Below are 15,861 nucleotides of genomic sequence, written 5' to 3' on the forward strand. Positions count from 1 at the left end.
GAGCTAGGAGCCAGTGTGGTTGGAGTGGAGTGTGCGAGGGGGAAGCGGCAGCAGACTGGACAGAGGATGCAGCCGAGGACCGATGGCACAGGGCATTGCTCTCTTCCCCACTCTGAGCCACCCTGCAGCTAGACCTGCGAATGTCACCTGCTGCAGCCTCACCTGTCCGCACAGACCTTGCTTTGGCAAATCTGAGCCGGTTTGCTGTTCTCCTCAAGTGACACCGCTATAGGCTCCATCCCTATTGAATAAAGGTTAGAGACAAATTTATCATCATGGAAAAAAAAACAAGTATGTCCAAAAAAAAGTCCATTGTCCTAAAATATACAAGAATTTTAATGACCCTGGAAATTGGTTGAATCAAGTAAGTGGCTGAGTCTTGGAAATCTCTTTACAACACAGAGATTCTCTTCCTCATTATCGGTACCACCAACAGCGTGTGCATCGAGCAGCTTTGTCATGGAAGGCTCTGGAACACTACAAATTCCTGGCAGTCACATCCACAGTCCCTGGAACACTACACAGTCCCTGGAACACTACAAATTCCTCTGAATGCTTTCTCTACCTCTGCATGACTCCACATCCTGACATCATTGCTCACTAGGCTACCTTAGATCCTGTAGAAATAGGCAGGCAGACATGAAGTCTCACTCTGTCAGGATGTCAGCATAGTGTCAATTCTCAGTAGCCCCTAGGAATCAGCATCAAATTGGATTCCTGCATCAATCATCATTATCACCAAGAAAAAAAAACCCAAAAAACTGTTATTATGTCAGTGGGGTTGGGAAGCCATTCTTTTCTAAAAAATTGTTACATACATCGTACATACAAAGGAGTGTTTAACATATATACATAGTGGTCTGAAGAATAATAAACACTCATATACCCAGTACTCAGCTAAAGTGGTATTCATTCTTTCAATAGATTTAGAATAAAATATGTGGAAGAAACTAGAGGAAACTGATCCATGGCTACTGATGGGTGAAAGACCTTTGCTAAAGGCTGGAACGGCTGAGGGCCTCTGCCACTCTGCACTCCTTCTCATCCTTCGTGAGTCATTAAAAATATAGGGAACTGCATGAAGCCAAGACACCTGAGCGGAATTTGTGGCGGCTCCTACTCTGTGGACTCCTCCTGTGTGGCCCACCCGTGCCCTGCACCCTCTCAGCACTGCCGCCAGTCACACTGCTCACCGGCATGACCCAACCTGCCCCCAGCAAGCACACAGCAAGCACACCTGTATCCCTGCTCATGCTGGTCCTGCTTCATCACACACAGCACAGCAACGGGTACATCCATTCCTAGTCACGAGCGTCAGATCATGACTGTTACCCAGACCCATGCCAAGCACGACAAGCCTTCCACCACAACAAAGACAGAGAAGTAACAATATACGTAAGAGGTATTTCATCAGCTCTGTCCCCTGCTTGTCCATGTCTTACACAAGCATGACCAGTTCCACACTCCTGTCCCTGTGTGGGGAAGGCCAGAAGAGGCCTCATCCAGAAAGCTCCAGAAGTTTGGAGAGTGCTGTGCTGAGTGATTAGAGATGCTGCTGTGTCAAAAGGCTGTTCATGGGGCTTCCCTGGTGGCGCAGTGGTTGGGGGTCTGCCTGCCGATGCAGGGGACGCGGGTTCGTGCCCCGGTCTGGGAAGATCCCACATGCCGCGGAGCGGCTGGGCCCGTGAGCCGTGGCCGCTGGGCCTGTGCATCTGGAGACTGTGCTCCATGGCGGGAGAGGCCAAAGCAGTGAGAGGCCCACGTACCGCAAAAAAAAAAAAAAAAAAAAAAAAAGGCTGTTCATGGAAGGATGGGATTGCACCAGGTGTGCACCCACAGGGGAGAACAGTAAAGTGAGTCCTGGAACATTGGTTATGAGGAAGTAACCACAGCAGGGGGACAGCACGTGTACAAATGCACAGTGGAAATGCACCCCTGGGCTGCCAGCAGGAGGCCTGCACTCAGCCTCTTTCTACCCTTACCCAAGACTCTGCACAAAACATATATAATCATAAATATGGCCCTCAGCTGGCTTATAAAGGTCATCGCAGGCCTCTTGCTAAACAGGCAACCTAATCTGGGGTCCCCATATGGATTGAGCTCAAGGGCTGCCCCCAACAAAGTTCATGGGGATTGAGTTCATTCCGGATATACTAAGCCCTGTGCTTGTACAGCTCGGAGATACAGAGAAATAAAAGATTCCAACCTCTGGACTCAAGATACCTGAAATCTTTTGGAGTGACAAGTCATTTACATAAAACAATTATAATGCCTTGTTTTAATGTTTATTATTTAGGGCCAAAAGTTTGTCCTACCATACGTGTCCTGAAAAGGATGCCCTTCCTCCACCCACAGTGCTGGAAGTCCCTACAAGTGAGCAGAACACCTGATATACCACACCACCTCACAAAGTGCTGCTGATTTGGAGTGGAAGATATTCGGGTATTTGTTTTCACCCTCTCTTATTCCGTATATTCTGGGATAAATCCTATTTAGTCATGACATACATTTTTACGCTTCAGAGAATAGAAAGAAGAGTAACCCATTCAACTCTTTTTGTATGTTAATATCCTGGGTATACAAACGTAAACAAGAAAAGTATAATAGAAGAGGGTAACATCTCAATTCAAAGAAATGGAAAGATATCCCATGCTCTTGAATTGGAAGAATTAATATTGTTAAAATGGCCATAATACCCAAAGTAATCTAAATATGTAATACGATCCCTATCAAATTACCCATGACATTTTTCACAAAACTAAAACAAATAATCCTAAAATTTATATGGAACCACAAAAGACCCAGAATTGCCAAAGAAATCCTGAGGAAAAAGAACAAAGCTGGAGGGACTTCCCTTGTGATGCAGTGGTTAGGAATCCTGTTGCCAATGCAGGGGACATGGGTTTGATCCTTGGTCCGGGAAGATGTCACATGCCACAGAGCAACTGAGCCCATGTGCCACAGCTGCTGAGCCTGCACTCTGGAGCCTGCGAGTCACAATTACTGAGCCCACATGTCACAATTACTGAAGCCCGCACACCTAGAGCCTGTGATCCACAACAAGAGAAGCCACAGCAATGAGAGGTCCACACACTGCAACAAAGAGTAGCCTCTGCTTGCTACGACTAGAGAAAAACCCGTGCACAGCAACAAAGACCCAACACAGCCATAAATTAATTAATTAATTAATTTTTAAATAAAAGAACAAAGCTGGAGACATAACCCTCCCAGACTTCAGACAAAACTACAAAGCTACAGTAATCAAAACAGCACGGCATTGACATAAAAACAGACATATGGATCAATGGAACAGAATAAACAGCCCAGAAATAAACCTACACACCTACGGTCAATTAAACTTCAACAAAGGAGGCAAGAATATACGATGGAGAAAAACAGTCTCTTCAGCAAGTGGTGTTGGGAAAGCTGGACAGCCACATATAAATCAATGATGTTAGAACACACCCTCACACCATACACAAAAATAAACTCAAAATGGCTTAAAGACTTAAGCATAAGACATGACACCATAAAACTCCTAGAAGAGAACATAGGCAAAACATTCTCTGACATAAATCATACCAATGTTTTCATAAGTCAGTCTCCCAAGACAATAGAAATAAAAGCAAAAATAAACAAATGGGACCTCATCAAACTTACAAGCTTTTGCACAGCAAAGGAAACCATAAACAAAATGAAACAACTACCTACAGACTGGGAGAAAATATTTGCAAATGATGTGACCAACAGGGCTTAACTTCCAAAATATACAAACACCTCATATAGCTCAATAACAAAAAAGCAAACAACTCAGTCAAAAAATGGGCAGAAGACCTAAATAGACATTTCTCTAGAGAAGACACACAGATCAACAATAGGTGCATGAAAAGATGCGCAACAGCAATTAATTATTAGAGAATTGCAACTCAAAACTACAAAGAGGTACCACCTCACACCAGTCAGAATGGCTATCACTAAAAATATATATAAATAACAAATGCTGGAGAGGGTGTGGAGGAAAGGGAAACCTCCTCCACTGTTGATGGGAATATAAACTGGTGCAGCCACTATGGAGGCTCCTTAAAAAACTAAAAATAGAATTACCATATGATCCAGCAATCCCACTCCTAGGAATATATCCAGAAAAAACAATAATTCAAAAAGATACATGCACTCCAACATTCACTGCAGCACTATTTACAATAGCCAAGACATGGAAGCAATCTAAATGTTCATCAAGAGATGAGTGGATAAAGAAGATGTGGTATATATATGCAATGGAATATTACTCAGCCCTAAAAAAGAATGATATAATGCTATTTGCAGCAACATGGATGGACCTAGAGATTATCATACTAAGTGAAGTAAGTCAGACAGAGAAAGACAAATATCATACAATATCACTTATGTGTGGAATCTAAATAATGATACAAATGAACTTATTTACAAAAGAGAAACAGACTCACAGACATAGAAAACAAAGTTATGGTTAAAGAGGGGGATAAATTAGGAGTTTGAGATTAGCAGATACAAACAATTATATATAAAATACATAAACAACAAGGTCCTACTGCATAGCATAGGAAACTATATTCAGTATTTTGTAATAAACTATAATGGAAAAGAATCTGAAAATGTATATACATATATATACTATACATATATACTATATATATATTTATAACTGAATCATTTTGCTTATACCAGAAACTAACAACATTGTAAATCAACTATACTTCAATAAAAAAATTTTTTTTAAAGAAGATAACTTCTCAATCTCACTAATAAGAATAGGTACAAAAATACCAATAAAATATTAGCAAACTAAATCCATCAATGTATCAAAAAATCATTGCCAAATAGTTTTTTTCTTTTCTCCAAGGATGCAAGGATAGTTCAGTACTAGACAATCGACTAATGTTAAGATATCACACTAATAGACTATAGGGAAAAAATATAACCAACAGATGCAGAAAGAGCATTTAGTAAGAACTATTAATCATGATAAAACTTTTGGCTAAATTTAAAAAAATACTTTAGCCTGGTAAAACAAATCTATTAAAAATGTACAGTAAATACAACTCTTATTTCTGAAATTTTAGAAGAATTTTATTCAAGTCAGTAATAAAAAAGGATATTTCCCATCACTGCTCCATGCAACAAGAAAAGAAGAAAAAAGAGGGAGTGAATAAAAATTGAAAAGGAAGATATGAAACCGTCATTATTAGAAGATGATATGCCTATTTATATAGAACATGCGAGAAAGTCTTCAGACCAACTAATAAAACTAACAGGAATTCAGAAAAAGTACTGGGTAAAACACTGATATACAAAAGTCAACAGTGTTTCTATACTACAACAGTGTTTCTATACTACAAAAATAACCAGTTAAAATATTTAATAGAAAAAAAAGATAGTGTTCAAAATACTCAAATAAACAATTATATAACAAAAAGTGTGCAAAAATTTTCTGGAAAATAGTATTAAAATTATTTTAATAAATTATTATTAAAATTTTGGAGTAAAGAAATCTTCATGGAGAGAGGTACTATTTATATATAGAGGACTCAATATTATATGATATAAATTCTCCTGAAATTAATTTATAATATTACAATCAAAATATGATTACAAAATATGTAATTTTGCAATCAAAATCCCAATGAAAATAATAGAGAATGTCAGAATGGATAAAAAGCATGAGCCAACTGTATGCTGGATACAAGAAACTCACTTTAAATATGATATAGGCAGATTAAATGTAAAATGGAGCCATAAAGAAAATGAAAAGGAAGTCTACACAATGGGAGAAAATATTTGCAAATCTGATCTAAAAAGTGACTTATATTCAAATATATAAAGAATTCTTACAACTCAATAATTTAAAAATAAGTAAGCAAAGAATTTAAATAGATATTTTTCTGAAGAAGATACACACATGGACAATAAACACATAAAAAGATGGTCAATATCATTAGTCATTAGGGAAAAGCAAATCAAAACCATGTGAGGTACTGCTACACACCCATTAGGATGGCTATTAAAAATACAACAATAGGGCTTCCCTGGTGACGCAGTGCTTGAGAGTCCGCCTGCCGATGCAGAGGACGTGGGTTCCTGCCCGGTCCGGGAAGATCCCATGTGCCGTGGAGCAGCTGGGCCTGTGGGCCATGGCCGCTGAGCCTGTGCGTCCGGAGCCTGTGCTCCGCAACCGGAGAGGCCACAACAGTGAGAGGCCCGCGTACCGGAAAAAAAAAAAAAAAAAAAAAAAAAACAGAAAATAACAAGTGTTGAGGAAGATGTGGAGAAATTGGAAACTTCATATGTTGCTGGTGGGAATGTAAAATGGTGATGGAGTCACTTTGGAAATGCTAAACACAGAGTTACCATATGACCCAGCAATTCCATTCCTAGGTACATATCCAACAGAATTGAAAACATGTCCACACAAAAATTTATACATAAATGTTCACAGCAGCGTTATTCATAATAACCACAAATGGAAACAATCCAAATATCCACCAACTGATGAATGGATAAAAAAATATGGTATATCTATACAATGGAATATTATTCAACAATATGGATGACCCTTAAAAACATTATACTAAGTGAAAGAAGCCAGTCATATATTGTTGCCATTTATATGAAACGTCCAGAATAGGCAACTCCATAGAAACAGATAGTAGATTAGTGGTTGCCAGAAGCCAGGGATAAGGTTGGGAATGGGGAGTGACTGCTAATGTGTATGGGGTTTCTCTTTGAGGGTGAGGCAAATGTTCTAAAATTGATGGTGGTGATGGTTGTACAACCTTGTGAATATACCAAACATATCATTGAATGGTACACTTTAAATGAATACATTTTATGGGATGTTACATAAATATCGATAAAGCTAGAAGAAATAAATATAAAGGTGGAAAATGATACACCATACAAACACTAACCACAAGAGAGCTGAACGGCTATATTCATATCAGACAAAGAATTTCACACTTCACATTTTGAAACGAAGAAAATGACCATGCATAAAGAGGAGCATTACTTAGGGAACAATTCACCAAGGAGACATAATAATACTAAGTGAAGCAAAAACTAAGAGAACTAAGGGGAAAATAGACAAACCCACAATTACAGTTGGGGACTTCAACACTCTTCTTTCAGTAAGCAGCAGAACTGGTAGCGAGTACATAAAAATTCAGCAAGTACAGAGAAAAACAGCAATACCATCAACCAACTGGTATAGAACTGACATCTATAGAACACTCCACCCAACAACAGGATACACATTCTTTTCAAGTGTATATGGAACACTCACGGCAATAAATAATATCCTTGGTCATAAACCAAACCTTAACAAATTTTAATTTAAAATCTATAAAGTATGTTCTCTCTTTTGGAGAGTTTAGTGGAATTAAACTGAAAATCAATAGCAGAATGAAAACAGAAACATCTCCAAATATATAGAAATTAACACACTTCTGTAATCCATGGGTCAAAATGAATATAAAGAGAACAAGTAAGGACATAAAAAGATGCTTAACATCATTAGCCAGTAGGGAAATGAAAATTAAAATCATGACGAGATTGGAGTTCCCTGGTGGCCTAGTAGTTAGGATTCCAGGCTTTGACTGTTGTGGCCTGGGTTCAATCCCTGGTCAAGGAACTAAGACCCCGCAAGACACATGGTATGGCCAAAAAAAATCATGATGAGATGCCATTACACACCTATTAAAATAAATAAAACAAAAAATACCGACAATACCAAAAGCTGACAGAATGTGGAACAACTGGAACTCTCATACATTGCTGGCGGGAATGAAAAACGATTCGGTCATTCTAGAAAATGGTTTGGCAGTTGCTTTCAAAGGTAAACATATCCAAAAAAAAAAAAAAAGGTAAACATATCCTTACCATATGACTCAGCAATCAACGCCTAGTATTTATGCTAGAGAAATGAAAACTTGTGATCAACCAAAAACCTGCACATGAATGTTTAGAGCAGCTCTATTCATAACTGCTCAAAACTGGAAACAAGCCAAATGTCCTTTAACAGATGAATGGATGAACACACCCTAGTATATCCATACAATGGAATACTACGCAACAATAAAAAAAGAATAAACTACCGATTCATGCAGTAACTTAGATGGGACTTAAAGGCATCATGCCGAGTGAAAGAAGCCAATGTCAGAAGGTCACATATTGTATAATCTATTGATATAACATTCACAAAAAAATAAAACTATAGTGATAGAGAACAGATCTCTGATTGCCAGGTGTTAAGGGTGGGGAGAAGAGAGACTATAAAGGGTTAGCATGAGGGAGTTTTCTGGGGTGATGGAATTGTTGTACCTTGATGATGTGCGTGACTACACAAATCCGTGCATGTGTTAAAATTCATAGAGGGAACAAAAGGCCAAGAATAGCCAAGACAATCTGGAAGCATGAGGTAGGAGGACATGCCCTACCAGATATCAAAATTCATTCTATAGTTATTAACACTGGCTTATTGGTTCAAGAAAAAATAAACCACTGGAACAGAATAGAACACCTACAGCCAAGAAACATAATCATTGAATATATGGAAATGGGATATATCACAAAAGTACAGCTATAAGTTAGGAGGGAAATTGGAATATTCTATAAATGGTAGGTGGGGTGTGGAAGGAGAAGGAATGAGACCAAGGAGAAGTACATAGGGAATTTCAGCTATATCTGTAATGTTTTTAAGTATTAAAAGAAGGAGGAGGAGGAAGAGGTAGCAGAGAAGGGAGGAAGGAGGAGGGTAGTAGGAGGTAAGAGAAGTGGGAAGGAGTAGGGAGAGGAGGAGGAGAAATTGAAGCAAATGTGGCCAAATGTGAAGGTTTGTTAAAACTGGATGCTGTAAGTACGTATTATAGTATTCTCTATACTTGTGCTGTCCAACACTGTAGCCACTAGCCACATTTGGTAATTTAAATTAATTAGAATCACATAAAATTAAAATGTAGTTCCAGTGTCCTGCTAGTCACATTTCATGCACTCAGTAGCCACATCTGATTGGTGGCTACCAAACTGGACAATGTAGATGTTGAACATTTCCATCATCATATAAGGGTCCACTGGACAGAGGCGGCCTATGAATTTATATGTGTTAGTTCATAATAAAAATCCACAAGGGGGAATTCCCTGGCAGTCCAGTGGTTAGGACTCCACGCTTTCACCGCTGAGGACCCAGGTTCGATCCTGGTCTGGGAACTAAGACCCTGCAAGCCGTGCCGCCAAAAAAAAAAAAAAAAAAATCCACAAGGAAGAATCAAAGCTTGCAGAACATATGATGAGTGAAGGAATTAAAAGGAATGTAAGTAAAAGGACAACATATAATTTCAATATCTATATCTCTTTACTTTCTGATTGGACCGTCAGATCTTCACCTCTTCCCAAAAATCTGCCCCCAAAGAAATTCCAAAAATGCAAAAGGAACAAACTTTCCGTTGTCTCTTCTAGACATCATTTCACTTCCTTTTGGATTATTTTAATATTTGGTAAAGGAAGAGCCATGACTTTACTTTCCTATGAGAAAAAAAGCTACTCTTGACAGCTGCTTTGTAAAACTGAACCCAGTTTTCAGACCTTGGGCTTTGATGACCATGATCCTTCGCTGCAGGTCAATGAAGGGCTGGATCAGGCAGAGCCGGGGTTCCTGCTTCTGACTCAGGCAAACACCGTTGTGATTCACAACCATCCAGTTCCGGTCGTACAGCAACCCTTGATTTCCTAGCGGCCACCTGGTCACCTAAACAAAAAGGTCAATGTATTTTAAGCCAGGGCTCCTCAAAAATCATCTTCGCATTTATGGCACAGCGGCTGTACTAAAGCAGAGGACTTCAGAAATTCAGCACAGACTCCTGAAGGAAAAAAGGGATGAAGAGAAGGAAGTAAAACAAAGGAGACAATGCAAAGGAGACTTTGGGGTTGAGATACCTTCCATTCACCCTCCAGATCCAGTTTGCACCCTTCTCCACTTCAACCTGCTTTTTAAGTAGGTAATGCGTGTGCACAGCACAACATTCTGGGAGCACAAGAGTGTACTTGAAAAGTAGGTCTCCGCCCCAGCCTGTGTCCCACTCCTCTCCCCACAGGCCTCCACTGCACCTGCTTTCTGTGTGTCCTTCCACAGTGGTGGATGCCTGAACAGGCATATATCCTTGTACTACAGACCTATTGCACAAATTGTGGCTACACTGGAATGGTCCCTGAGTTGATCCACTTTAAGTGTGTAAGTTTTCCTCAATTCTTCATATTTCTACAAAATTAAAATACAAATTATGCCCAGTGCCCAGATCTTGCATTTAATACCATTCTCCAATAGAAAGAACCAGGATTCTTTGGAGAAATGGTTTATTCCAGGGCTGGGTCAGGGAATATACAAGATGAGCCAGGAGCACCCTGTAGTGCTAGAAAAGTAAGGAAGTGCTCAAAACACAAACTGATGGAGGTATGTCAAAGGGATGCAGGAGTCAACTGAAAGCATGCCCAATGGCCAAAACTGGAAAATACTGAATAGTAATAATAATAATAATGTAGTACTGAATTATAATCCAAAGTATAAAATAAATACCCATGAGTCCAAATAAATAAATAGAAAAAGTCAAATCCCTCATACAGAAGAATCCCAAATAATTGATGTAGGTGTTCCCTCCTCAAGAAGGTGGAGCGTAACTCCCTATAACTCCCTACCCCTTAAGTGTGGGCTACACTTAGTGACTTGCTTCCAAAGAGAACAGTATAGGAACAGAGTGGAGGGGAAATTTTACAGTGAAGAAACCTGGCAAATACCGGGTGCTCCAGGTTCATGTCAATAGTGGTAAGTCATGCTGACAGTACCCTAATATGATATGATGAGAATAGCCCTTTACTTCTGTGGTCCTACTTCCGAAACAAACCATAACCCCAGTCTAATCCTCAGAAAGACATCAGACAAACCCAAACTGATGGATATTCTTTTCTTTTTTTTAATTCGGTACGCTGGCCTCTGACTGCTGTGGCCTCTCCTGTTGTGGAGCACAGGCTCCGGATGCTCAGGCCCAGCAGCCACGGCTCACGGGCCCAGCCGCTCCACGGCATGCGGGATCTCCCCGGACCGGGGCACGAACCCGCGTCCCCCGCATCGGCAGGCGGACTCTCAACCACTGCACCACCAGGGAAGCCCTACTGATGGATATTCTAAAAAATACCTGACGGATACTCCTCAAAACTATCAAGGTTATAAAAACAAGGAAAGTCTGAGAGACTGGTACAGCCCAGAGGAGCCTAGGGAGACACAAGGACTAAATGTCATAAGGTGTCCTGGATGGGATCTGGAACAGAAAAAGAACATTAGGGGAAACCTAATGAAATCTCAATAACATGGGACCAGGTCTTTACAGGAGTTTTGTCCGCAAGTTACACAAGTTGCTTACAGCGCGGCAGGTGCAGTAGTTCCACCCGTGAGGGCTCTTCTGGAGCCAGCTGTCTGTTAAAGAAGGGTGTAGGTGAAGCAATGCTTTTGAAATAGTATTACGATTAAGAGACCAACATTCGCACACTAATTGTGAATCAATTTCATCCTGTCATTTTCCTCTGAGCACTCAAATCAACTTCTCCAAGGAATCTGAAAACTTCAATTGGGGGTAATGAAGAAAGGAAAGCAATTTTTAATCTAGGGGCACTTTGGGGAGGGTTCTGCTGGGAAGGACCTGAGGGAAGACTGAGGCATCAGGGGAAGTGAAGGAGAGGAGCTGCGGGCCCCAGGGGGAGGGCGCAGCACTCAAGAAGAAACAGTGTCAAGGCAAACTGAAATCAAGCAAGGTAAGCCCTGTATCCAAGACGCAGAAACGTGGTGCAGTGGGGTGGGAGTGGGGAGGGTACTTGGAGGACTGACAAACCTGGGCTTAAATCTCACGTCAGCTAGTTATTAGCTTTGGACAACTAACCTTCCTGAGCCTTGCCTTTGTCATGTGTAAAATGGACGTTATTATCATTTCTCATAGGACTGAGTGAAAACTAAAACAAAATATAAAATGTAAAGCAACTGAAATATATCAGATGATCCACAGATGTTAATCCCTTTACCTCTGCCCTTCACTTGTCTTGTGCGTCAGACCTCTCCCCATAGACTACAGCTGCTTCTGCTAGTACAGCACTCAAGTTCAGCAGTCTATATAATTGTAGCTAGGCCCAGAAACCACCATTAAATCGTTATTTCTATAGGAGAACATGTTTTGAATTACAAATAACTTTTTAGAAGACAGTCTGTTATTGGGAGGCATTTCTCCATGGATTTCTCATTTCTGCATGTCTGTTCCAAGAAGCAGAAGTACTAACTGTCCTTTTGATCCAGACTACTTTTTCAAGGATGTTTGTATAGTGAACAGCTCTACAACCCTCTGGAACAGAGGGCAGGTTTGCCCACAGTCCGATATTATAAAGGTAATGGCTTCTCCCTGATCGAAGACTACACAGGTTGGCTGGCATCCTATTATGAAAGAGTCAGGTTTCCTGAGTTAGAGGTTTCTGAACATGAGCACGGCATCCACCTGGGCCCCTCTGGACCCTGCCTTGGGACCTGGGGCACAAAGAGAAGCAACACACCATGAAGCTCATGCTGCATGCTGGGTTGTGAGTAAGTCCTTTATCTCTGACCCAGGAATCTCATGTCTTCTGTCAGCATCCATGAAACTGTGGCAGGCTGTTTCTCAGACCCTTCACAGTTCTTCACACCCATCTGTTGGAACATGTCTATCGTTTACTGGCTTCCTCGCTCCTTCTTCTTCTTTGTCTGGGCCAAGTTTTCAGCCAGTGTGTCTGTGTTGGCATGTGAGGGGTGAGCTTTCAGCTGGTGCGGCTGGGCTTTGGGTTATGGAAGGAGTTGGGCAAATAAGTATTCATTGAGGATAGTGGGAGCCAGCGTTCTCACAGGATTTACAAGTGCAGAAAGGGGGACGGCCTAATAAACGTTATGGTGTTGGGTTGGAATTGGAGGTATTAGTACGAAATCATGGCCTATGGATAGATGATGGAGATGGATGGATAGATGATAGATACATAGATACATAGATATGTGTGTGTGTTTGTCATAAAGTGTCTGCTTCCCTTCTGAGATACTTCACACCCTGAGAGAAGGAACCGTTTCCATTTTGCTCATCACTGCACAGCAAGTGCAGGCCCAGGGCCCAGCAGGTAGCAGGTGTTCAGTGTATAGTTTCTGAAAGAGCAGATGGATAGAAGACCTTTAGCAAAAAAGGAAACCTACTGAGTTTCAGTGTCCTTGTCTGTAAAATGGAACACTAATTCCTGCTACGCTATCTGTGCAATGCGGCTCTTCTATGGGACATGACTCATCTGTGAAAATAGAGTCCTGTTACTCCTCACCTGCCTCCATTCGAGTAGAGGTGAACTTACTTATTTATGGTCTCAGATTGGAGGACAGGCTCCTGTGTGACCAGCCCGAAATGCAGGTGACAAACAGCCTTGACCATGGTATGTCCGACCAGAAGCCAGGGAGCCTGTCATCCCAGAGGCTCAGGAGGCTGGGAACTTTCTATGAGGCTGTCTTTCTATGATCTATGTGTGTCCCTGGGACTTGGTCTCTAGCTCCCGGCTCCGGTGACTACCAGGCCAGCATGTTTACAGACATTATGTAGTTCACCTTCACGGGGAGAGCTGAGCTGAACAGACGCATGAGAGCAGGGACCCAGGGAGTCAGCAGACCTGCATTCAAATCCTTGCTCTATCATTTATTAGGGGGTCATGACCTGGGCAAAGTGCTTAACCTCAGTAGCCCCCAGGCTCCATATCTATAAAATGGGGGTGATATTACCCAGCACCTCATAATATTGTTTTGAGGATTAAATGAAACAAAGCACGTACGACGCTTCAGCAGGGAGCCAGCACACACACATTCAGTGAAAGTTACATCCTTAACTATCGACAGTAACTAGGTGGTCACACCCAGAAACAGGATCCTCTTGGGTCCCCCTAAGCAGAGCCACGGTCAAAAGTCAGCCCGAACCAAGAAAGGCAGAATGAGAGTGCCTACTACGATTTTGATTTTCTGCATGCTTTCCTCCACTTCCTGAACTTTTTCCTTTGCTTTATCAAACAACATTATAAAGTAAACAAAAAAGAAGCAATCTCTTTAGCTGCCACTAAAACCCTTACCTCAAATGCGGCACAGGATTTGATTGGGTAGAGGAAAAGGTTGGTGACGATGTGTGACCCAAGGCTCCCATCCAGGATGCCTGCAGCTTTCTCTGAAGGGGTCTGCTGGGTTCTGGTGGTCTCTAGCAGAGGTGGGCGCAAACTCACAGCATCCGCAGTGGTGGGTGCGTTGTCCCAAACCCTGGAGTCTGGGGAAGCATCTTCCTGAGGTGAGGGACTACGTCTGGCCCTGGTGGCAGGCAGGCTCTCTGCTGACAGGGCTCCAGCCTCCCCAGGCGTGGCCAGAGGGAGAGGCTGGCCATGAGACGGGCGCAGTCGGGTTGCTATGATGAACCTGAGAAAGGCCTGGGCATCCTCAAGCGTAGACATGTATCCAAACGAAATCCTCACAGATCCCGTCGGCTGCCCATCTATGAGGTCCACATCGTCACCGCAGACATGACCAGCCTAGAATAAAGAAATAAGTCGGCCAGAGTGACTCATTCCTCATGGATAAAGTGGAAACCATTTTGTAAAACAAGTTTTGTTAATTTTATAATATAAACTTAACCCAGGAAAAAAGAACTGCAACAGGAGCTGTGTGCCTGAGGCATAGTTCCAGAAGCACAGAGACTCACTCTCTGGACGTCACTCTTTGCTCAACTGTGAATTGGGATCTATACCAATCTTAGGGGGCCACTAAAAAGCCTAAAAGATACAACATTGTAAATCAACTATACTTCAATAAAAATAAACAAATAAATTTGTTTTTTTAAGTTTAAAAGAAATCATTCATGGAAAGCATTTACCAGAAACACGCACACAGTGCTCACCCACAGAGGTATCAAAAGACAGACCAAAGTTTCAGAAGCATAGATGGGTCAGCTCCTTGGTCTACCTAGGGCTTAAGTGACAGGACCACCTGCTGGCCATGCCTTTTAGCCTCTCTCAGAACCAAAGGGAGGTCTGCATCCCTGACAGCTGCCCTTTGACAAGAGGGCGAGACAGAGGTGCTGCCCCTATGAATAACCGGCCCAAGGCCAGGATGAAAGCCAAAGGCAGCATGAGTGCCCGGTCGGGAGGTGGTGAAAGAAAGGCAAGACGTCCCCAAGCCTCTCCAAGCCTGGCAGCCTGGTGTTGGTCGCTGCTCCAGTTGCCTACCTCCCCCAGAGCTGAACCCAAGTGAGTCACCCAAGGAGATGAGGCCACGGCATCCCACAGGATCAATATTACATCAGGAACTGCATTCGTTTCTGTTCTAAGACTCCTTCTCTCTCTTTCTATTTATTTTATTTTATTATTATTATTTTTTAACCACACCATGTGGTGTGAGGGATCTTAGTTCCCCGACCAGGCATCAAACCCACACCCCGTGCAGTGGAAGCACCGAGTCTTAACCACTGGACCGCCAGGGAATTCCCCCTTCTCTCTCTCTCTTTTTTTTTTTTTTTTTTAAGATTTATCTTTTTTGGGGTTTTTTTGGCTGCATCAGGTCTTAGTTGTGGCACGCAGGATCTTCACTGAGGCATGCAGGATCTTTCATTGTGGCGCGTCGGCTTCTCTCTAGTTGTGGCATGCGGGTTTTCTCTCTCTAGTTGTTGCGCGTTGGCTCCTGAGCACGTGGGCTCTGTAGTTTGCAGCACATGGGCTCTAGTTGAGGCGCACAAGCTCAGTAGTTGTGGCGTGCGGGCTTAGTTG

The 15,861-nt window shown here is 42.0% G+C and overlaps 1 protein-coding gene across 2 annotated transcripts in view; it reads right to left on the bottom strand.

Moving 5' to 3' along the window:
* Positions 1-15,861, bottom strand: part of MOCOS (molybdenum cofactor sulfurase) — a 57,213-nt gene that overhangs the window by 19,220 nt on the left and 22,132 nt on the right. For both annotated transcript variants that reach the window (XR_009566380.1, XM_030876564.2), the window contains exons 8-10: positions 14,185-14,631; positions 9,616-9,778; positions 163-241 (exon numbers count right to left, since the gene is read on the bottom strand). Coding sequence is in view for 1 of the 2 variants with exons in the window: in XM_030876564.2 (XP_030732424.2) it covers positions 163-241; positions 9,616-9,778; positions 14,185-14,631 (689 nt within the window). In the remaining variant the exon portion in view is untranslated. The remainder of the gene's footprint in view (positions 1-162; positions 242-9,615; positions 9,779-14,184; positions 14,632-15,861) is intronic.

The sequence above is a fragment of the Globicephala melas genome, chromosome 13 (genome assembly GCF_963455315.2).
Source record: "Globicephala melas chromosome 13, mGloMel1.2, whole genome shotgun sequence".
Lineage (NCBI taxonomy): Eukaryota > Metazoa > Chordata > Mammalia > Artiodactyla > Delphinidae > Globicephala > Globicephala melas.